General features: G+C 39.9%; 3 protein-coding genes across 4 annotated transcripts; 1 reads left to right on the top strand and 2 right to left on the bottom strand.

Annotated features, from left to right (window-relative positions):
* The first annotated feature begins 6386 nt into the window (after positions 1-6386).
* LOC135639871 (gibberellin 2-beta-dioxygenase 3-like) lies at positions 6387-8040 on the top strand. The gene is made up of 3 exons (XM_065153853.1): positions 6387-6837; positions 6928-7273; positions 7370-8040. The coding sequence occupies exons 1-3, from the start codon at positions 6434-6436 to the stop codon at positions 7607-7609; spliced, it is 990 nt and encodes a 329-aa protein (XP_065009925.1). The 5' UTR covers positions 6387-6433; the 3' UTR covers positions 7610-8040.
* A 6423-nt stretch (positions 8041-14463) lies between these two features.
* Positions 14464-19295, bottom strand: LOC103989178 (uncharacterized). Its single transcript, XM_009407968.3, has 5 exons — positions 18967-19295; positions 18664-18807; positions 16263-16502; positions 14912-14971; positions 14464-14814 (listed from the first exon to the last, which is right to left on the bottom strand). Exons 1-5 carry the CDS (start codon positions 19084-19086, stop codon positions 14710-14712), a joined length of 669 nt encoding a protein of 222 aa, XP_009406243.2. The 5' UTR covers positions 19087-19295; the 3' UTR covers positions 14464-14709.
* Positions 19296-19579: 284 nt separating this feature from the next.
* Positions 19580-22331, bottom strand: LOC135580881 (interactor of constitutive active ROPs 1-like). Of its 2 annotated transcripts, none has more exons than XM_065155626.1 (4): positions 21765-22331; positions 20979-21423; positions 20752-20902; positions 19580-20682 (listed from the first exon to the last, which is right to left on the bottom strand). In XM_065155626.1, exons 2-4 carry the CDS (start codon positions 20990-20992, stop codon positions 19690-19692), a joined length of 1158 nt encoding a protein of 385 aa, XP_065011698.1. In that variant the 5' UTR covers positions 20993-21423; positions 21765-22331; the 3' UTR covers positions 19580-19689. The 2 variants fall into 2 exon arrangements, with proteins under 2 accessions (XP_065011698.1, XP_065011700.1); XM_065155628.1 differs by having other exon boundaries at positions 20979-21059.
* Between the last annotated feature and the right edge of the window lie 1040 nt (positions 22332-23371).

The following is a 23371-nucleotide window of genomic DNA, read 5'->3' as shown; positions in this document are numbered from 1 at the left end:
GTTCGTTCAGCTGTCATTTGATCCCCCTCTCGTACGACCATTCACGACGCGCCACGCGTGCTAGTTTTAACGGCTACTCCACTCAAAAGAGGGTCCCACTCTCGCGCCGTCGTTCGAAAGTTTTCGCCCCTTCCCCCTTCCCCCTTCCCAACGGCTCTGTCTCGTCCTCTCCCATCCTTTCTCTATCTATATATGCCTCCCAAGCTCTCTCACATTCACAACAACCCAAGCGCTCTCTCTCTCTCTCTCTCTCTCTCTCTCTCTCTCTCTCTCTCTGGCACTGGTGTATCAGAGAGAAATGGAAGCATTGATGATGAAGGTACCTCTGCTTCTTCTGCTACTAGTATCGATCGCAGTCGTTCATGCGCAGGAAGCTCCAGCGCCAGCGCCGACCATGGAGAGCGGATCGACCGCGGCGGTACCTGGTCTCTGTGTGCTGGTTCTCACCACCATGGCTTCTCTGCTCGCGGCCTTGACTCTCTGAGGGCCATCCTCTCATGGCTCGTTCCACATGGATTACACCGATTCTGTGTGCCCGTTATGTTCTTGTGCGGCTATACTACTACATGTCTGTTGTGCTGCTTTGTGTAGGAATTATTTGATCCCGTTTCAATTAATATGCTTCAAGTTTGCAAAACTATTTTGTTTCTGAAAAATACAGTGTATGGGTGATGAAAAATCCGAATATGCAGTTAATTGATACTGATAAATTTACATAATTCCAAGTACAAAGTCCTCATGTTGGAGAATGGGCTGATGTTGAAAGCCCAATAGGTTACACTGGACTTAGTCCAAGCAACAATTTTAATTTAAAAACGCAATTTAAATAAAAAAATTCCTGCTTTCTTTTTATATATATACTATCCATATTGACCACATTTTGCTAATGCGATGTATTTTCTAATATGTCTTGAGGATCAAGACATATTAGAAAATAAGATTCATATCCTTAAAATAAGATTCATTCACATATTGGGTCAATGATGAATCCTAAATACACACAAAGACATGTTTTCAGTGTTTCACAAGTAACTATATTTCGTACTTGAGTTCATCTTGTAGGTGAATCTGACTTGATAAGTTCCTGTAGCTTACAAGTGCTGCGTATTGTGAAGCCCAGGATGAGTAGCTCTTCACATCCTACTTATGTTCTTGATAGATGATACTGTCAATGGTCCCTCCATCAAAGGAATGCTGGATTGCACTCCGGTGTCTATCTTCACAGACTCTTCATCCGACCACATGAACTGCGTCGGCCAATATTGTTCGCCACAAGATCCACATCCTGCACGGTCCCTATCCAAAGGGTTTAACTCGCCACTTGGTTCTCCTCATGAATACGTGTGCTGTCTACCTCTCTTCAGCATCGCCATTTGCAAGTCAACACAGCCACATTTCCTGTGCTTGAGAATGTACAGCTGCACTACAACCTTTACATTATTAGTGATGCGCATTTCCTTTGCTTTAGAAAGTACAGCTCACTACAGCCTTTACGTCATTAGTGATTGCAGGAATCTTGCGAAGTAAATTGAAATCTAGTGCGCATTCATCATCTTCATCAAAATGATAGGAGACATAAGTCGATCTATAAACGCTAAATTGATCTACTGGAATAAATTTGGACTTAATGATGCTCCTTATGTTAATAGAATGGTTATTCTATTGTATTGTATTGTGTTATGAAAATTGTCACATCTTCCATATTTACATTAAAAGCCAAACAAATAAATATTATTTCTATTAATATAATATAAATTATAAATATCTATTATTATTTATTTATTTATCAAAATACAAGTCAAAAGTAGTTATAGACTTTATTTAGAAATAACTTTAAAAAACCCAATTAACTCCCTCTAATAATAGAGAAACGTCTACTCTTCACTAAAATTTAATCAAAAGTAAAACAAATATATCAAATATTCCATTAATGTGTGTAAATACATGTTCAAAAGTTAATTATTTTATTAACATATATCAAATACCAAGATAAACACTCTCCAAATAATAGATAAATATGTTTATCCTATTAGATGAGTTTGTATTCTCTCAACAACATATGAATACAAATTCATATTGTACTCTCAATAATAAATAGAGTAGTATCCCTTACTTACCAAAATGGGGATACATTTTTCTCAATAGTGAATGAAGGAATCATCTAATTATTATATTTGATAACCCGTTAATTCATAAAGAAAATCACCCTACTTTCTCCCGGTAAAAAAATAAAATCATCTCATAATCATGTCTATATTAAAATAAAATAATATATTGAAACATCTCAATTTATTTTTTAATATCAGTAATATCAAATAATATCAATTACTCATTTGACTTTAACATCAGTTTAATTGGTCTAATTGAACTCGATTTAATTAGAACGTGATTGAACTAATCTCTAATTCTCATTTAATTAGTCTAGAGCTAACTAAGATTGATATAATTTAGATTATATTAGGTTTAATTTAGGTTAAATAATCTTGAATAAGTCAAATTGGTTTGGAATAGAATCAATCTAAATTAGTGAGCCCAAATTAAACAAAGTAAGGATAATGAGTTAGACTATATATAACTAGATTCAGTTAGGTCAACCTATGTATTGGTCATGTACAAATAACTATGCATGTACTATATTAGGCTAGGTCAACCTATAACTCTAGTTATGTGCACTATACACTACTTGCCATGTTGGGTTGGACTGAGTTAGCTTACTGGTTGGAGCCTAGGGCGTAACTTGCTTACTAGGCCTAATATATTATCTCTCGGTCGGAATGGTGCTAATAATGAATCTTTATCAAGGGTGTATCTTTATTCTTCTAAACATGCTATTTTCTTTCAAAATTTAGATTAGTTGTTATTTCAAAATGACATAGGATGGATATTTGATATATCTTCAAAGTATAGAAATATGAATTATATCATGGATACTAGCTAAAGCCAACAATAATGTCAATCTATATACCACATGTCTAATCTTCTTTAAAATCTCAACCAAATGAACCTAGGGGTTAACTTCCTCCTTTAACCAAACCTCATGATTTCTTTGGTTGGTGATACCTTAAAAAAATAATGATCACCAACTTTAAACTTTATTTGATTTGCATAACTTTTTTTGGATAATTTTGGACCGTTAATAATCTCTAATGTATAGTTCAAGCATTATCAGTATCTATTTGAATTAACTAAGGCCTCAAAGTTTATGTTCTCCCACCTCATCTTAATACATAGGTACCTACACTTTCTCCTATAAATAGCTTGAAATGTAAACATATGTATACTAGAGTTTTAGTTATTATTGTAAGCAAACTTAATTAGGTATAAATGTATATCATAACTTTTACTAAAGCCTAAGGCACGAGCTCTTAACAAGTATTCAAGAGTTTATATTACTCTCTTAAATTGACCATAGGATAAAATATTATTTTATAGATTTTTTTAAAAGTTAAAGGTGAACATTTGATCTAGTATTTTCTAAAATAGTATTATCTCTATTAGAGATAATACTAACTGATACCCTATGGTATTGAATAATCTTTTTAATGTATAAATTTGTTAATTTATTCAAGAGATACCTATTGTTAATAGGAAGGAAGTGAATAAATTTAATGAGTTTGTTTATTACTATATAAATTTTATCATATCATTTTATAGTCTTAGGTAGTCCTACCACAAAATCCATAATAATACGTTCCAACTTAAATTGAAATCTTTTATAATCTTTTCACTAATACTTAATGTTTCGCCTTTGCTTGCAAACCAAATATTTAGAGATAAATTTTGTTATGCCTCCACACTACTAGTAGCTTTGATGTAAATCCTAATATATCTTAGTAGTTCTAGGATAGATATTAAATCTTGATTTATAGGCCTCCTCCTATAGAGATCCATAAAGATAACTAGTATATTAGTGAGTTTGAAAGGTATTACTAAGAATTTATAATAATCATATCTTATTCTAATAATAGTTTTCTATTTATCTTTTTTTTTTAATTAATGATAAGTAACCCCCAAATTAATCTTCGAATATACCTGAGTATCTTAAAATTGATCAAATAGATTATCTATTGAAGGAAGAAGATATTTATTATTTATTATCACTTGGTTGAGCTGCTTATAATCAATGCATAATCGTATGGATCCATTCTTTATTTTCACAAATAGGATAGATGTACCATAAGATGATATACTGAGTTGAATAAAACCCTTGTATAAAAACTCATAAATATGCTTTTTTTACTTTTTCAATTCAATTAGTACCTAAGGAGATTTAAAAATAAATAAAGTACTAGATAGAATATCAATATAAATTTAATCTTCATGTTAAGTGATAATCTAAGTAGATATTCAAGAAAAATATCTAATAAATCTTATACAATAAGGATATCCTTTAATATTGATTTCTTAGATTTTTATCTAAAAATAAATGTTAAGTATCCTTGACATTCATTCAATAATAGTTGAATGGCACTCAAGACTGAAATAAGATGAATGAGGTTTTCGTAAATTCTAGTAGACAGAAAGAGCGGTTAATATAGAAAGTAACAATCTTTTGAAAATAAAAAAATATGCTATTCATTTTATATCTAGTTTCTAAATTTTATTAATAAGAATATTAAAATAATATTAGGACCCAATCAACTTGAAATATTGAATATTTTCTAAATTTTATTAATAAGAAAGAAAATAAAAATATGCTTAAATAAAGGGATTTGATTACAAAAATATTATTAGAAGTGAGAATAGAAGTTTCATTTTAGGTTATGTTGGACTTTTAATAGCCATATCAAACTACTAAATTGTATCGAAACAAATAGTATTGACCATAAGGGTCTAAATAAATAATATTACTCTCATTTACACCAAATAAACATATGATTGGAAGTTAAAGATTTACTTCTATACCCACATTGGTGCTATGCTAGCATGAAAATATAATTATACATTATTTTTGCGACCAAACCTACTTATTAGAATGAGTTATGTTTGTAAATTAGCGAAAACATTGAACTTTAAATAAGGAAGACTCTAACATCTTATTAATCGTACTTTATCCAGAAATGAGGATGATGATAATATCTTATTTTAATCCAAATCGAATGTGGAAGGCGACATGAGCATATTCATAAATGCTTAATTAGTATACTATTACTAATATGTGATTACACATTTGCAATCGGAGATCTCAGCTATTACATATTACTCCTTTTTAACCTATAGCACACTCAATACGTGCACAACACGTGGATAGGATGGGTAACGAGTAATAAGCCGATTGCATTCCTTGGTCAAAGCAATCCCGACCAACTCGGAGCATGTAGTTTTTCCTTATGGGTGTCGCGGAGATTCCCGGTCAAACAAGAAGGAAGACCACCTCTCCTTTTGACCCCAAGCCATTCACGCCGAGCTCGGGATGTTGACTTCTGAGGTCCATGGAAGATCCAAGGACCGCATTAATAAAGGCTCGAGAAGACGAGGAGTGTAAGCAAGGTAGGAATCCCTCCATCCCATTACTACACTCCGTGATCAGTGCAATTCCATGGAGAATGACAGCATAAGGAACTTGTTGTGTGTGCGCGGTTGTTTGCGACGACTACTTATCCCTACGTAAAAGAAGGTCAAACTATGACTCACTCTGAGAGTCACGGAGGACAGTGACGGGCACTTCATGGCAGAAAGCTGTATTGACTTCGGATGCTTCGAAGGTTGCGGCATTTCTTTGTGCATTGATGGTGTGGACTGTGAATGCAATTAATCTGAATCGATTACGTAACCATAAACAAGAAAACATTCCTTTCTTTACGGATCGGCATCTCTACACACGTGAATATTTGGTGAGTTGACTGCCAGCGGATGACTCCATGTTATCCGATATGCTTTTGACTACCGCACTGCATCTTCGAGAAGAGACATTTGATTCATTCAACACCTAATCTTTCCTACTGCGTTAGCATTTTATTTACTCCTATTCTAAGATGTCGTTACCATAGTTTTCAACATGCCGAATCTTTCTTCACCATCAAACCTTGAATGACTATGGATTTCAGTGTATTTTCGTCTATATTCTAAGTCCACTTGAATCCTTAAAATCATTCAATTTGAATTTATTTATGAGTATACTTAAAATATTAGTCTGATGATATACGAGGATTTGAGAGCGTTGATGGTGCAATAAATAAGACATTTCTTCCAAATATTTCTACTTTTCGTTTCGACCATTCATTTTGGTCAAAACAAAGATTAAGATTAGGATGAGCAAGTTTTTAGAATGACTTTAATGCAGTATAATCTACAAGATATAATCTTCTTTTGTCACTGGTATGTATGGTTTGCCTATATAAGGCCTAGGAAACCACTCCTCACTCATGCAAATCCTTCCCCAGCGTTCCAACACAAACACCTTCCTCTGTCCTTACTCTGTTCTTCTACAGCCATGGTGGTCTTAGCCGACGAAGCACTTGATCAGATACCTCTCATTAGGTCTCCGAAACACGGGTCTAACGTCTCCGACATCCCCGTCGTCGACCTATCGATGCCTGGATCCGCGGAAGCTCTCGTCGGGGCCTGCGAAGAGTTGGGTTTCTTTAAGGTCGTCAACCATGGGGTCCCCGTAGAGCTCGCGCAGAGGTTGGAGGCGGAGGCCATCAAGTTCTTCGCCTTGCCTCAGCTAGACAAGGAGAAGTCCGGTCCTCCCAATCCTTTCGGTTATGGGAATAAGACAATTGGTCCTAATGGTGATGTCGGGTGGGTCGAGTACCTCCTCTTTGCCATCACCTCGGCGCCCTTGTCTTATACATCAATGTCCTTCCTCGAGGAACCCTCGGCGTGTTCCTTTCGGTAAGAACAGCAAGAGTAATAAGCACTGCTAAGTTGCCAACCACTGCTTTCTTCTTAGTTTGTTGCTTTGTTTTGTGGACGACGCTGCAGCTCTGCTTTGAAGGAGTACTTACTAGCTATGAGGAAGTTGGCCTCTGACCTGCTAAGGCTGATGGCCGAAGGGCTAAAGATCGAACCAAGAGATGCTTTTAGCAGGTTGGTGATGGGTGAACAGAGTGATGGAATATTTAGGCTGAATCACTACCCAAAATGCCCTATTCTGGAGAAGCTCAACTGCAGCTTGACTGGTTTCGGGGAGCACACAGACCCGCAGATCATCTCCGTCTTAAGATCGAACAGTAGCACCGGCCTGCAGATATCGCTGAAGGATGGGAGCTGGGTGGCAGTCCCACCAGACCAAGAATCCTTCTTCATCAACGTCGGCGACGCTCTCCAGGCAAGAATCTAACCCATCCATCTTATCGATCATTCTATGTTCTTCTTCCCTGTAGCCCTCGGCTATAAGACTGTGTATGTGATGGCTGGTACGCAGGTTCTGACGAATGGGAGGTTCAGGAGCGTGAGGCACAGGGTGTTGGCCAACGGTTTGAAGTCGAGGGTGTCGATGATCTACTTCTTTGGGCCATCTCCCGCAGAGAGGATTGCACCATTGCCACAGCTGATGGGGGAAGGGGAGCAGAGCAAGTACAGGGAGTTCACATGGGGCGAGTACAAGAAGGCTTCCTATAAATCAAGGCTGAGCGACGACAGGCTCGGCCAGTTCGAGAAGTAGGAGGAGGCCATTGATGCTTCGCTGGTGCTGCCGTGCCGTGCTGTGCTAGCTTTCCTGCGCTCAGCTTTTGGGTCGGTCAAAAGGCAGGCGCGGGTACATGGCTTTGCTCTTTTCTCGCCAAATTTAGCAACAAATATGTTCTCCTTGTTTCTTTCTTTTCCTCCTCTTCCTCCCTTCTCCTCCTCCTTAGGAAAAGCCTTTTTCTCATGTACAAATCCAACCCTTTTACTACTAAATCCTCAGAGAGGTCCTTCTCAAACCTAAGTGTCCACATCCTTCTTTTAATAATTCTAACACATTGTATTATTTACTCTCTCTCTCTCTCTCTCTCTCTCTCTCGAGAGAGAGAGAGAGAGAGAGAGAGAGAGAGATACATCTCTCTGTTTATCAGGCCAGTCAAATTAGTGTCATAAAAGCTGGTTGTCTTGCCATGAAGCAGCCTATCTATAGTCGTACAGGAAGAAGGCATGGTTTCTCCTCCGGGGGACGAGTTGCAGAAGCAGGCTGGCTGGGAGCAACTGGCCATGCTTACACCAGACAGATCAATAAATATGGTGGTGGTTAGGGTTCAAAGATGGATAACAAGACATTTATGTGTGTGTCGAAGTTTTGGATCTTCATGAAGAACTCAGATGAGGACCTCCTTTAGACCATTGGCTACTACCTCAAGTTGTGGTGGTCTATTTGTTTGTCAATGGAGTCAACACAGTGTACACCCCTGGCACATGCAAGTACTGATTGAAACCCTCTTAACTTGCCATATTGATGGTTAGGCTACAAAGCTCCATCCATCCTCTTCCAATACCACCTTGCTTTATGACACTCGAAAGAGTATTGGACTCATGGCGAAGAAGGAAGAAGAAGCTACTGTGCATGCATGACTCTGATCATATTGCGTCGAACATTTGTCTCCACCTGCCATAATCCTGGAGATGATGAAGGTTCTGTGGACAAAATGCACATCCCACGAATGATATGAATAATAACGGACATGACCCGGGAAGAAAGAGAGAAGTATTATGATGTGATTAGACTTGTAGATTACTTGCAAATGATCTAATAACTTGATCATTATTCGAGCAATATCTTTTTTATAACTAGATGAACATTTCAACCCGTTAGGGTTCGTTCATTTCAATGCACTTGTAGCTTCGAAAACATCATGAAATTCCTCGGTAGAAGATACATAAAAGAGCCTAATATTTGTTCCTATTGCGAAATGACTGGTCGTCCATCGTTTTCATGGTCGATTATTTTCGATATAATAGTCAGACAGCAAGTTGACATTCCAAAACATAATTGAGTTGGGAGATGCAATGATTGCAGAGTGCTTCATCGAATTGGATAAGATCAAAATCATATGGGAAATATATATATAAATGAACTAATTATTTGCTCAGATCTACATGGCAATTTTGTTTTCTTTCTCTCCATGGCCAATTAGTCCTGCCAATTTGCAGACAAGTGGCTATTTCTGCAACAACAATTACAGAAGACCAACTGTGACTATGGCTTCATTAATACAATTTGTTACATTTATAGTAGTCCAGACTTTGGCAAGGCATCGGTGCATGCAGCACTTGCTTCCACATGCACGGTTGGAGTTGCATGCAGTGTTCCTCGTATTTTTACCATGAGCATGCACAGGGAGGGACATGGAACCACTACCTAAAACTTCATCACATCTCCTGCATTCTCACTATATAGTGTGGCACGTACCATGGTCTGCATGCGTTGTTGCAGTGTCCGACGTACCACAACTCATGCGTGCAACACGTTGGAACATGGCAAATGGCATGGTGGTGGTTTTCAGGGACGAAAACTTAGTCCCCGTCCCACGCAAGTATATGATAGGGAATAAAGAGACGTGAACGGTGGCTGACTCACTCAGGGATTCACTTTCACCACAACAGTAATTAGGGCAAAAGAGCTCACGTACCTCCCCTGCCGTGCGGCCCAGCAGCGAGAAAGTGATCTTTCACCCTAGTCAACCACGATTTCGGGAAAGGTCGCATGTCCGACCGTAGGAAGCATACAGACGCCAGCCCAAACAAACAAGGAAACGAACCAACCATCCATCGATAGAAATGAGCCCTTGAAGGACCACAGATTAAGGTAGGAGCCATCAGTCTCTTGCCAGATCGTCCAGGTATAAAAATTGACCCTCAAAACCTAAAAGGGGGATGAGAAAAAATTAATAATATTCTCATTCCCGCTACTGACTTTACCAACGGAGAGGTCGAGTCAAGAACTCTCTCGATGCTGACCTCTTATGAAAGAACCTCAGTGAAGCCAAGGCACACCTTGGTTCAACTCTAGAATCCTGAGGAAGCTCCAACCACCTCGAGCGAACAAGTAGCACCTTAGGATCGTGCTAGTCGATTCGCCCCACCCCATCAATATCTGAGAGTGCTAGGATGCCTTCTAGGACGAGCTTGCGTCTTTAGGACGAACGAGACTATACCGACTCTCAAGTCAATAGTATTTAGATTATAATAATATGAGTGATAGTATGAGTGATTGTACTCCTCAATCAGTCTTTAGACTTTGACACCAAGGATGTTCTGTATAAGTACTCTATTATTTGATATCAAACTTATGAGTTTAGAAATTTCAGATTTAGGATAGCTGGTCATCGGGAGTGACAATCAATCTTACGAGAACTATTGAGTATCGATAAAGGATCATCCACTCTCGGTATCATAAGAGAAATATCTCATGTATTCTTGCTCAGACAAATCCCTAATTATGATCATTCGGATTGAGAGAGAAAGAGTTTTTCGGAATAATCCAATTAGAGCGAGACTCGAACAGAAACCATATGAGTTTGATAGTACAATACCCAGTATATGATCTCTGGGATATTAGATGGATAAGAGACTATAGGTACATAGTAACTAAGGATAAATATGTCCAAAGAATTGGATTTCCCCTGTATTATTTGGGGGCTGCAGCGTAGTAGCCTAGTACGTTCATTGTAAATGGCTCAAAAGGAGTTCTGATAGGTATGACTCACGGCTAGCTTGATATTAAGCTTAAAGGGTCACACACATATGGTAGGCGTTGCAACGAGTAAAGGTTCGGATATAAGATATCCATCGGAGCCCATGTTTTATTGGATATCTAATAAGCCCATAAATTATTGGATCCTATGGACGAGATACAATAATAGCTAATAAGAGATTATTAGATAGAGATCCACTAATCTAAGAGACTAAGGTAGTTAGATGAAGATCAAATACCCAATAAGATAAGATCCATTAGGGTTAAGTAGACAAGGGACCTCTATAAATAGGAGGGAACCAAAAACTCATAAACCTAGAGACTTCTTAGTTACCACATCCTATTCTCCTCTCTCATTCTCCTCCTCAAATAGTAAATGTGGAGATTCGGATAGTGATTTGAGGAGTATCATCGCAGCCTTGCTATATAGATCACCGTTAGAGAGGAGGGCGCTTGACCTCCTTCATCCTCTCCTACAGATTTGCAGGCATTCAGGGATATAAGATCTCCCTACATAAAACACAACTATCTCACATGTGGATTTAGGTTTCATGAGTTTTTGTGCACCAATCTTTGTACAACAATGAACACCTTTTTGAAAAATTTGAGATTTTTATTTTCTATTCTTCCACTGTGTATATGATGTCACTCCTAGATTTTCTTATAATTTTTATCATTATGAGATGATAGGTTCTATCTCAAATCACCTTAGTGACTTGATAAATACTAAATACTAGTTATATGTGCCCTACAAACTAATCACGTGAGTGATTACACGTGCGATACACTGTATAATATCTTTTGATTATTATTATTAGAGTATTTTCTATACATATATAATATGTTATATATATATATATATATATATATATATATATATATATATATATATATATATATATATATATATATATATATATATATATATATATAATGTGTTATGGTCGGTAGCGAAACACTCATACTCAAGTGTTCATTGAGAATGTCTGTGATATAGTGCTCTTGCAATATGTTACTTATTTTCTAGTGCCAAAATGATGGAGTGATTATCGATGACTCTTGAGTCAATCCGACTCGATCTTGAGTCATGTGTGCACAAGTCTAAAAAGGATTAAGAAAGCGCTTCATGTGTTTGCTAATGGGCTAACCTGTAATAAGACCAATGTAAGTGGGGTGCCCCACTCCGTCTCGACACTTAGGACCAAAGTGAAAAGTAGAGCTATTGGTAACAGTAACTTAGTGAGCCTATGTAGCAGAAGGGAATATCATATAATATTTTCTTTTAGGTAAATTGTTACCATTGGGTAATCGCTATATCATCCGAGCCCCATCATGTCATCTGAGTTGACAGTGACATAGTGAGCTGCAATTGGGGGTGAGTTCTCGCCTTATCAGTATGAATATGAATATGAATATGTTAGATTTTCCTATTCTAACTAACGTGAGGAAAGTTATTATTATGTATTATAACCTTGTAATTCTCTTTCGCATTGAGGTGGAAGTGGATGCTACAAACTACATGTAGCATCCACGTTAGTTATTTTTTTATATGGCCAAATTCGATCATTAGTTAGATTGTCAAAATTATTTCGATCTAATTTATTTTTTTATATTATTAAGTATTGTTAATACACATAGACCATCTACCGGTGAGTCAACCCGGTTGATTTTCTATCAAATGTTATAGATAGGACGAAGAAAGTTGAGAGGCGGTTCGCTAGGAGTGAAGTTTAGTTCGGGAGTTAGGTGATCCCCTCTGTTGAGTAGTCTTCTAGCTATGCCTCCGGGCTACGTCGATGACCCTGCATAACAATCTTACGCTAGGAGTGTCCCGACTCGACTCCCCTGATGCTTTAAGTCAGAAAAATAGAGAAGGAGAAAGACAACAATATTAGTAGTGTAATTAAGTAAGTAAAGAGTCTCTTTTGCCTGCTCACCCCAGCTTGGCCAGGAGCATGACTTTTATACTTGGGCATTGGGTGGAGTAGACAGGCCTCCATTGAGACCCCTATTACCTTATATAGCCAAAACATTTAATGCGAGTGGCTTGTCGACATGTACTCCCGGGAGCAACATTTGGGAACTATTAGCATGACACCTTCGGTCAGGCTTTCTTGCTTCTTTGGGTTAGGCAAGGCGTAGTCCCCTCATCGTTCGTTTGGAAGAGAAGGTTAATAAAGCCGAGTCATGACATCGATCATTAATGCGGAGCCAAGTTTATTTTCTTAGCTGCGAGATCATTGAGGAGCGGATCCTGTGAGCTCACTTCAGGAAGTCAAGGTTGGCGATATGACCTTCTGTTGGCGTTCGTAGGAAGTAGATGATTCCAGACTTTCGTTTAGATGTTGCCTATGTGGCACGGGAAGCTGGAGGGTGTCAAGATTTATCCTTATCAAGTACGATGAACTTGAAATATAAAAAAAATTTCTTAAAGGGGCATATATCTTGTATCCCGAATATTACTTCATGCCAAATTTTATGTCAAGAGCGTGTCCAATAAAACATGTTGGACGACCAAATTAGCATACGAGCATAAAAAGTCCACAATTGTTTTGTGATTTATGAATGAAAACATATTAAAGTAAACTATTTTCTACACATCTTTCTTATTTTGTAATTAGCGTATATGTTCTTTAGATATTCTGTTGATGTGGCATGTCTAACAAAGTATTCATCGGACATGTAGTATGTCCAATAAACATTAATTGGATTGCGTGTATGAAATCATGATTAACCCAAAATAATGACCATATGGCTCGTTATGTTAACGGTAGAGAAGCCAAATTAAATAACTTGGCGCCGACAGGTGACAATTATTGGAGACAAAGTAGCTTGTCATGCCGAAGTACCTCCTTTTCATGACGTTTGGTGTTGAGCTAAGAGAGGCTACTGAACCCAAACGCATGTGTCAACCTCGGAATGCAATTGAAAGCTCTTGAGATCATTATGGACGGAAGACACAGCAAGCTCCCCCACGACGCAAACCTTTTTGACTTCTCGAGAACAAAGAGAGCAGGAAGCTTTCTTGTGCTGCCCTCAACCTTCCAAGGGAAGAACCAATGAGCTCAATCCGACACCCATGCTCACGTTTCTGTCTCCGAAAGCGACCGCCACGGCGCAGCAAACTTCCCGAGGGAAGAATGTAACTCGGTGTCACGCCCATGTCGACCGTTCTGCCTGTGATGGCGACAGCCACGGTGCGGCAGGAAACGACGACCGAGACATCACATACACACACACTGCCATATCTTCTTCGCCAGCTTGCTTCGTGGCTGCGGAGAGTCAAAGACAGCGAAGTCAGTGGGCGCGCGCGAGTTGGGATCGATAACCGATTGCCATCTGTTCCTCCCAAAACTTTTGCAGTTGTTTGAAATCGTACCGAGTGCGAGGACGAGGCTTGTGATTGGAACCCCTCAGGGTTTTGACTGGTCTTGAGGTTTGACTTCGTCGTCGTCGTCCCCATCGTTGTCCCCATCGTTGCTCGGGACTGAATGTTTGACACAAGTATCGCACTCCCAACGGCGGAAAAAGTTTAGATTCTCTGGATTCTTTTCCTTTTTTAGTTTGATTTTCCAAAAAGAATTTTTAGTATAATGAGGCACAGTAGATTGCTTCCGAATCATACATAATAAAAGGCTTAGAATTGATTTCTCGCCAAGAAAAAAACATAAGAAAAGAACATTGACCTCATTGTCCGTAGACAGATTAATGCAGGCTGACGGACATGTAGATCGTGATTCAATTGGTGCAATGGAACTATTAAAGCACCGTGCAATTTTGATATGGTTGGAAATGGATCCGCAGAAGACTCGTCTCTTAACGTTGGAACTTGAGAATCCACAGTTCAATCAGAAATAAAAGATGCTCTCTCACTCAGGAAGCACCAAAAACACTTTAATTACCAACAAGTTATAGCTCCCAGGCATCGAACGTGGAAGGAGCATCGAATACTGCAAATATAAACACATGCAAGGCCAACTAAGGTGCGACAGTAGCAAGGATAACCACGGCAAAGTTCAAGAACAGTTCAGCCCATGCTGGCGATAAGAGCAGACGCTCAAAAGAACCACAGCAGTGATTACAGAGATCAGGATTTTTCATGGGCAATTTTTCAGTGGGTCAGCTGTTTTCCCAGATCTTGCATCAGACCAAGCTTTGGCTAATGTTCGTTTCATCTCATCATCACCTTCCTCGTACATGTTCTGCAAAGAGACCAAAGTAGCAAAATTAAAATGCAAACCTACACAACTAAACTTGACCAAAGAGGTGACGGTCGTTAAGAGTGAATGAAGAACTCACCTTCATCAAATCCATGATTCCTGCCATTGGGTCTTTATCTTTGTCCAGGTTCGACTTTAGCTGCAAATCATCAAGTAAATTTAGCCCAGCCGAGTTTGTAATAGGTATATCAGAAGGTTTAGAGGCCGGCCTTGAAAATGACTTTTGTTTGACTAGGAAAATATCATTGTTAGGGAACAAAAAAAATTAAAAGGAAAAGAAGATCAGTGCTCGAATTCCTATGTCAAGTCCCAAGGTCACTTTAGAAAGAAAATTCTGATGCTATTAAGATTGCATTGTCAGCAACATCCACACACACAAAAGAAAAGATAATGGTGAGGTGCAGGATTAATGTGAAAAACAAAGTAAAATAGCGTTCTGAACAGGAGCTACATTGTTTTCTTAGAATTTAACCAGAAATGTTGTCATGAATTTCACTTTCTTTTTTATAAGCATGTGATGTTCCAAGGAGAAAACATAAACAGTTCAATAAGCACAGTAACCAATACAGACCAACACCATAAACTTGTGGAGGTGGCTATGCACCTAAGTGAATTTCCCACACACACCCAAGGGAAAACACAAATTGCCCATATGCAAGCACATAAACCTACATGCATAAAGAAGTCAATCATCTTATTTGTGTGAGTTAGGCACCTAGCTAGATGCTTTATAGAGACCTATGGCACACATATAAAACTGGTTAAACCGAACAAGGCTGCCATGGAAATATATGTCCTCGAGAACAAACATTCAGTCTGCATGATGCAAGCTGACCTCCTATTTCGTTCAGAAATTTTGGTTGCAAAGTGAGAAGACCAACAGTGTAAAAAGAGAAGCGAGAGGAGATCTAATGGCATAATTTTTGCAAACAGAGGTGACTAGTGCAATAGTCAAATCATAGTAATATCACAATTAAGCTCAACAAACATACAAGAAGTGATGGAAAAGGAATTAATTCCCATCAGAACCAACCATATTCCAGAAAATAGGCCATAAATCTCAGATCCAATCAAATTAGGTGCTAGAGCTCCTAAATCTTAAAACAGACTTAAACAACTCTATATCTGTTCCTAAATCTTAACAACGGACTTAAAAATACATTTTTCTGACTAAAAGAAACATCCACAAAGAGTAATGATTCAACACACCTTGAAAAAGGTTATTAGACTGTAAGTTACAAAATAAGAAAATGCATGATGACTATTTCATGCATGCTAGATGACTCATGGCAAATAAATGTAGTAATGCATGTAATGGGAAGTTCAAATGACAATATATTATAAATGAATGCTTATTTTCCCCAGTAAAATAAAACAAAATGAATTAAGTTTACCATGCGAATATCTAATAAATTATCAGAATTAAGTACCTTGTCTTCCTTAAGGTGCAGGTCTAACCAGTTTCCCTTGGAAGCTTTAACAAGTGTAACTATGACTTTATTGGGCTTGACCACTAGCTTACACTTCTCAGGCAATATCTCCTTGTTCAATTTTGGAATGGCAAATCGATAATTCTTGCCATGGATGTCATGGAATTTGATGTCAACAGACATTGGCTTAAAAACTGTATCCACCTTCTCTTGCTCTGCATCTTCAATAGATATATAAATCTGAAGCAAAAGTATAAATCTTCGCACTTTTAGAGTAGTCAAACAAAGAATTAGACTCGAAAATAGGAATATGAAGTGAAATGAAAGATGGGAAAATAAATCAGTGGTCAATGTAATCCAGTTTGCATGTTAACATGTAGAAAGTTCTGTCGTCGAAATTCGGGACACTAATAACAAGATTAAACAATATAAGGGAAGCATAATGTCCGAGCCTCCTACCAACATGAGGTATGAGGTTTATATAATCATACCCTTACAAGCAGAGAGGTGTTTACACAACACCAATAGCAGCTGCTAGTAAATTAAATAATCCAAAATCATAATAAGAAGAAAAACAAGGTCTCAATGTGTTGACCAAGTCCCTATACCTTTTTTACATTAGCTCTAGAACTCATCAGACCAAACACTGGAGTAAACCATCTACTATTACACAAATAATTATCACCCACAACACATGGAATCAAACAAAAAACTTTTTTTGCAGGAGATATTACAGGCGGCTACTTCCTATGAAAGCTAATTAGCTGTTATCAGTATCACAATAATCTTGACCTTGAAGTTTACAGATGCCAAAAGTTTCCATTAATGCAGGCACAACCATTCAGGTTTACAGTTTCTTTTTCTTTACTTCTTACAACCTTCAACAATCCTTTTGTATTCAAATCTGTACTTGATGTACTAAGAAATCAATCTACATAAGAGGCTGACATCCGACTTGCATGCTAACATGTAGAAAGTTCTGTCACTGAAATTCGGAACACCAATAACAGGATAAAAAAAATAAACGGGAAGCATAATGTCCGAGCCTCCTACCAACATGAGGTATGAGGTTTATACAATCATACCCTTACAAGCAGAGAGGTGTTTCCACAACACCAATAGCAGCAGCTAGTAAATTAAATAATCTAAAATCATAATAAGAAGAAAAACAAGGTCTCAATGTGTTGACCAAGTCCCTATACCTTTTAGACATTAGCTCTAGAACTCATCAGACCAAACACTAAAGTATACCATCTTCTAATACAAAAAAAATCATCACCCACAACACATGGAATCAAACAAAAAACGTTTTTGCAGGAGATGTTACAGGCGGTTATTTTCTATGAAAGCTAATTAGCTGTTATCTGCATCACGATAATCTTGACCTTGAAGTTTACAGATGTCAAAAGTTTCCATTAATGCAGGCACAACCATTCAGGTTTACAGTTTTTTTTTTTTCTTCAATTCTTATAACCTTCAACAATCCTTTTCTATTCAAATCTGTACTGGATGTATTAAGAAATCTATCTACATAAGAGGCTGACATCAGGTGCAAACTGCCCTCATGAAAGCTCTCGTAGGGCTGGGGCCTTCACAATTTTAGTTCTGCTACATGGCTTGCCTGAAATTCATGAGGTAAGGATAGGGAATAATGAGAATGCACAATCACATTTTTCATGGTTCATCTTATCAGACTCCTGGACAAAGTTGCTCGTATTTTTAAGCATCCAATGTCAATCATCCTACAAACTTAGATTTTAGAAGAAGAGTTTCATACTTTCATCTTCCTATGTCTGTGATTATGAAAGCTCTTTATAACCAATAAATCTTTTATGTCAATTATCAAAGACAATCTAATTTAGGCAACAACAGTGAGCAAGGCCCATGCTAAGCACGTCATGAACCACATGTACTGCATTTTGCATGATGTCATATGCTTTTGAAGTGGATGTCACACCATGTCAGTCGTCCTACCAAGGTAGAAAGCTTTCACATGGACATAGGGTACAGATAATCACCCAGAATTCATGGTTGAAAATCCATCCAATTTCAATATTACTTCAAACTTTCAACTCACCCCATTCTCCATAATACATCATCTTACGATGGTATGAAATGGATCTATTTGATTCACAATTTCTGAATACACCGAACACACCATGACAAACATCAAACAGTCTGTACGGTAATTCGATGAGTAAAAATATCAAATACAATGTACGCATTCTGAATCCTCAATCTACGTGCAGGAAAGCACACGCAAAACAGAAATCAAATTATCAGTGTGATCAGTAATAGCAAAATTAAACCAAATTAGAATATGTGAGGAAGGAAGAAATAAACCGAATCAAAAAAATAAAGGTCGAGTTTGCTGAATTGAAACAACAAAAGACGGACCTACCTTAATTTTATCGTTGTCTTGATCCCAACTAAACGATCCAAGAGTGACATAGCTTCTGTTCACAGCATCAACATTAACGGGTACCTTTTCCGCAGCGACTGCAGCCTGCCGTGCCGCTGCAGTCACAGCAGTCACCGTCGACAACTGCCAACAACCAATCGACCAAGACAACTGAGTCATAGACCTACAGAACCCTATTCGAGTATGCAACATCGGAATGGTGTGCTAAGAAACCACACCAAAAGTGGAATAATCGGAAAGGAACGGACGACGGATGGAACGGGGAAGAGCAAGTGAGGATACCTTGGCGTCCAGGTCACGGATCTCGGAGGAAAGGAGGGATAGGACACGGGGCCTCTTGGCGATGCTCTCGAGGTGCCTCAGCTCATCCAAGTCCAGCCTCAGCTGCTGCTCCTCCGCCATCGCCCTCCGCTTCTCTTTCTTGGACAGCTTCTACTCCGACACGCTTTCGTCACAATCGCTTGCTCGCTTCGGCTTCTCCGCGCAGGTATGCAATCGGAGATTTGGGGGCCGGTGAGATGGTGAGCTAATAACGTGGGCCAGCGAGGACGGCTTCCTCCTAATTTCCAGAGTTTTCGGTCACCAGAAAGGGCGGGAAGATTCTGGAGAAGAGAGTGGAACGATATGTACACGTGTGATCGGACCAATCAATCCTGTAGATATTTCTTATTTCAATAGCAAAATCATATATATATATATATATATATATATATATATATATATATATATATATATATATATATATATGAACCAACACACACACACACACATATATATATATATATATATATATATATATATATATATATATATATATATATATATATATATATATATATAGTTTTCAGATGTAACAACACCTTCACAGTATGTTACTAAGCTCAGTAACATTAGCAGCAAGATAGAACAGGAGAACCACCAAACCAAAGAAAACAAAACAGGACTCCAAAGGAGCAACTAACTAACAAGGAGCTCCAGTTATTCCCCCCCGGATACTGGTTCTGCTCACCTCTGCTGCATTCTCTTCTTCCACAGGTCTCCAAACATCCAAATTCCTGCGGATTTCCTCCTCCCTCCGACCACCCCATCCTCCTCCGATTCGCCTCCCACCAGCGGCAAATGCCATCCGTCAAATCCGCCGTGATGACCGTCCATCGACCGACACCGTTCCGCGACTCTCTTCCCTCCCATCTCCGTGGCAGCTCTGTCTCCAGCAGCCACCAGCGCGGTTGCTGCCTCTGCTGCCTTGCGCCACTGCCCAGTTTGCACCCTTAGCCTCTTCATCTCCACTTCGAGCGTCGCTTTTGCTCCCTCGGCTGCAGCCAATTGCTCCATCAGTTGTGCTGCTCTTGCCCTGCTCTCCTTCAGTTCCTCCTCCATTGAGCTTATCTTTGCCTTCAGCTCCTCTTCCTTGGCTCGTGCACCCGCGGCAAGGTTCTCGGCTTCTTCCTCTGCTCTTCTCTTAAAACTCATGTTCTCTTCCAGCAGAAACTCCACTTCCTTCTCTTTCTCCAGTATCATATACTTGAGCTTGACCTCTTCTGGGCTCTCAGGAAGATCTACTAATTCATTTCTCTCCACCACTCCTCCCCCAATGTTGTTATCATCATCCTTCTTCATGATTATCTCCATATTCTGTTCGTCCTTCTCCTTCTCTGCCTCCTCCTCGTGTTTAACCTGACCAAGTGGTTCCATTGGCACTGCTAGTGTGGAAACATCAGAAGCGGTAGGAGAGCTGACATCCTCCACTTCAGACTTGGGAGCTGGTTGTGGCTTAGGCTCTGATGCCGGTTCCGACTCCTGAGGAAGAGGTTTCTGTTTGTCTAATTCAGAGTTCCGGTTCACAGAAAAAACCTGTTTCTTTGCCTTCTCGAGAGCTTGTTCGGCATCAACCTTGGCAACTTCAGCAGAGCCCAACTGGTCTCTGAGCTTCTTGAGCTCTTCCTGAGCTTTGCTCAACTTGGTCTCCAAATCTGCCACCCTGGTGCTTCGCTTCTTCTGTTGGAGAAATTATTGTCAGAAAGAAGAAAATGCCGCAGAATTGGGAGTGACAATTATAGAAGATACCTCATGGAGGGGACTTCGAGGGGACCGTCCATCCTCGAGCTTCGGGCTGCGGTCGACAACCATCCGGTGAAGGCTGTTGGCTTCAGAGATAACACTAGTCTTAAGGTGAAGAGGGGCTCGCGGGGACTGCTGCTGATGCAAATCTGACCCTCTGGTGAAACAAAAGCCCCAAGACATTTGAGGGATCAGTAGTTCAAACCAAAAAAACCTACTGAGACAAAGATTACCTTGACCACGACATCGGTCTGAAGCTCAAAGATGAAAGGACTCCCACTTCTTCCTTTCAACAATGTCGACTCGACTCCCAGCTGCCAAGAACGACAAGATTTGGTTTTGGAGCAACAACAACAAGAATTGGCAAGGTGAGTATTGGTTATGCAATTGCCAAAGAGATTTAGACAGCTTCCGGAGCTGGTGATCATCAGCCATGAAAGCTACCCACCAAAATGACAATGTAGCAGGAACTGTTTGTACTCTGTAATAGATCTAACTTGATCACATCCCATATTCCATTTCTAACTAATGAAATGGGTTGGGAACAACTGAATGGCTTCTCCATTGATCACATATGAGACTGGGAGACAGCTTTGAGCATCTCAAAAGAAGAATGATGAACCATCAACGCATGCCTCGTGGCCTATTGCTTTGGGTCTTCTCAGAGAAGGTTGCCTACTGCAAGAAATTTTTGGAATGACAGGGGAATATGCTCACCCAGATGAGAGAAGATTAATGATGAAGACATTGGAGATGTGAAGGAATAAATGCAAATAAAACTAGACAACTTTATCTACTTCGTCTAGATGCTAGACAAAGTTCTAAAGGTCATCCTTTCTAGGCATCTACGACGGTACTGTGTTCAAAATGCAGAACTGTGTCACTCTTCATCTCAGAAAAATTGAAAAGAAGTTCATATTTTTATGCTGAAATTATAGAAAGACACTACAAAAACATGTTCTATTCAGAGAAAAGATCGATGAAAACAAAGGGAAAAAGAAACCAACAAGTCAACTCACCTATCGAATGAGCTTCTCAGCACTGATTCCTCAAACCCTTGAGCCAGTTCACCTCCTATGATGTTATCTGTCCAGGCTGGGGTTTTGTGGGGGAGAGGAGAGGAGAAACAAGGCATTAAAAGGAGAGATTCAGAGAGGGAGCAGCAGTGGCAATGAGCTGGGGTTCCCCAAGCAAATGGATCCACTGCTGTGTACTTTCTGGGAACACCGAGCAGCGGACGAGATGAGGACGATCGATGGTCGTGATTGCGGTGAATACCGCCTTCGCTGTTCCACGTCAAACAGCGTAATGGTGGCTCGCGGACTGAGCCGTGCCTTGCGGTCGAGGCTGTCTCAAAAGTGTCCTTGAAGAGAGAGGGAGAGAGAGAGAGAAAGCGATCGATCTGCAGAGGATCTCCTCGTGCCGCTGTTCCTTCTCCTTTATTGGAAAGTTGGGAGTCCGACGCTCTCTCTCTCTCACGCGCGCATCGGCTTTTGCAAGGTGAGAGTACGTGTTGACCCAAACCCTCCGGCAATCGTCTCGATTCGGCCAGCCGGCCGGCTCGAGTAGACCGCTCCCTTCCTACGCCCCAACTAAAAGCATGAGAGCAGGGGAGATCTCCGTGAGCAATAATAAATCACAGCAGACCGTAAAGGACGTACGTACAAACAGAGTACAAGGGAAGGAAGCATCTTACGTCGAGAAAAGAGGTCTCCAAGAAGCTCTGCTCGCGAGAGGTTGCGCTCTCCTCTCCGTGATAGACATAAACCTTAATCTGTACTCATTGCTGTGTGATTAGAGAGACTTGAGAGGTGCGACGATTGTGGCTTCCTCTACTTTTCCACTTACTGCCAAGTTTAGATCACCTGCTTAAACGAAGGGAGTCAGTGCTGGCCGGAGGGCCAAATCGAGTAGTGTCCCCACGGGGACTTCTTGTTCATGACGAGGACACTGCACTCCCTCTGCCATGGTTGCAGCTCATCATGCAGCTGGAGACGGTGAACGTGGAGGCATGTGCTTGTAGGGCTTCCATTCTCGACTGATATCCGACTAAACCTGTGTTAATTGTGGGCTACGGAACCCATGCCGTGTGAATTCCGTCAAAGGATGTGACGAATAACCCTATGCTCTTCGATCAAACGAGTGAGGATGAACAGTGAAGCATACGAAGCTGGAGGGTTGGATTCCAGGCCACCGCTGCATGTGGTAGCAGCGTACGATGGTCCTTAGAACTACCCCACCCGACATTAGCAGCAGCTCACCAACTATAATGATGCGAACCAAAAAAAGGTGGAGGATTGAAGCTTGGGAAGACCAACATTTTGTCCTCCTTGGCGTTTGCGTTGACAAAACAACGCATAACTGGCGAGATAACGGCAACACAATACTGACTTGGATCATACCTATAAAATTTACGAGGATGACTGCCCAAATCTTGATGGATACGATTAGATGAAAAAGCCGGCGGAGCTGTGGGGTTAACAATGACCCGATTGGTTTGGGGATCAGAAGAAGGAGCATCTTCGAGACCCCATCCAAACACATTGTGTCGTGGGAAATAGCCTTGAGCCGTGGCCTCGGGTCGACACGGCTCGGTTCAGGTCCGGACGACGGGGGATCTCCTTGG

The sequence above is a fragment of the Musa acuminata genome, chromosome BXJ3-6, assembly GCF_036884655.1.
Source record: "Musa acuminata AAA Group cultivar baxijiao chromosome BXJ3-6, Cavendish_Baxijiao_AAA, whole genome shotgun sequence".
In the NCBI taxonomy this organism is placed as follows: domain Eukaryota; kingdom Viridiplantae; phylum Streptophyta; class Magnoliopsida; order Zingiberales; family Musaceae; genus Musa; species Musa acuminata.
The sequence above is the reverse complement of the archived record's forward strand: the minus strand, read 5'-3'. Positions and strand labels throughout refer to the sequence as shown.

Coding starts and splice junctions, on each gene's coding strand:
- LOC135639871 (XM_065153853.1), top strand. CDS start 6,434: ATGGTGGTCTTAGCCGACGAAGCACTTGATCAGATACCTCTCATTAGG. Junction 6,838..6,927: donor CCCTCGGCGTGTTCCTTTCG/GTAAGAACAGCA, acceptor ACGACGCTGCAG/CTCTGCTTTGAAGGAGTACT. Junction 7,274..7,369: donor ACGTCGGCGACGCTCTCCAG/GCAAGAATCTAA, acceptor GCTGGTACGCAG/GTTCTGACGAATGGGAGGTT.
- LOC103989178 (XM_009407968.3), bottom strand. CDS start 19,086: ATGGCGGAGGAGCAGCAGCTGAGGCTGGACTTGGATGAGCTGAGGCAC. Junction 16,503..18,663: donor AAGACAACGATAAAATTAAG/GTAGGTCCGTCT, acceptor CTTTTGCTTCAG/ATTTATATATCTATTGAAGA. Junction 14,815..14,911: donor GAATCATGGATTTGATGAAG/GTGAGTTCTTCA, acceptor GTCTCTTTGCAG/AACATGTACGAGGAAGGTGA.
- LOC135580881 (XM_065155626.1), bottom strand. Junction 20,683..20,751: donor CTCGAAGTCCCCTCCATGAG/GTATCTTCTATA, acceptor TTTCTCCAACAG/AAGAAGCGAAGCACCAGGGT.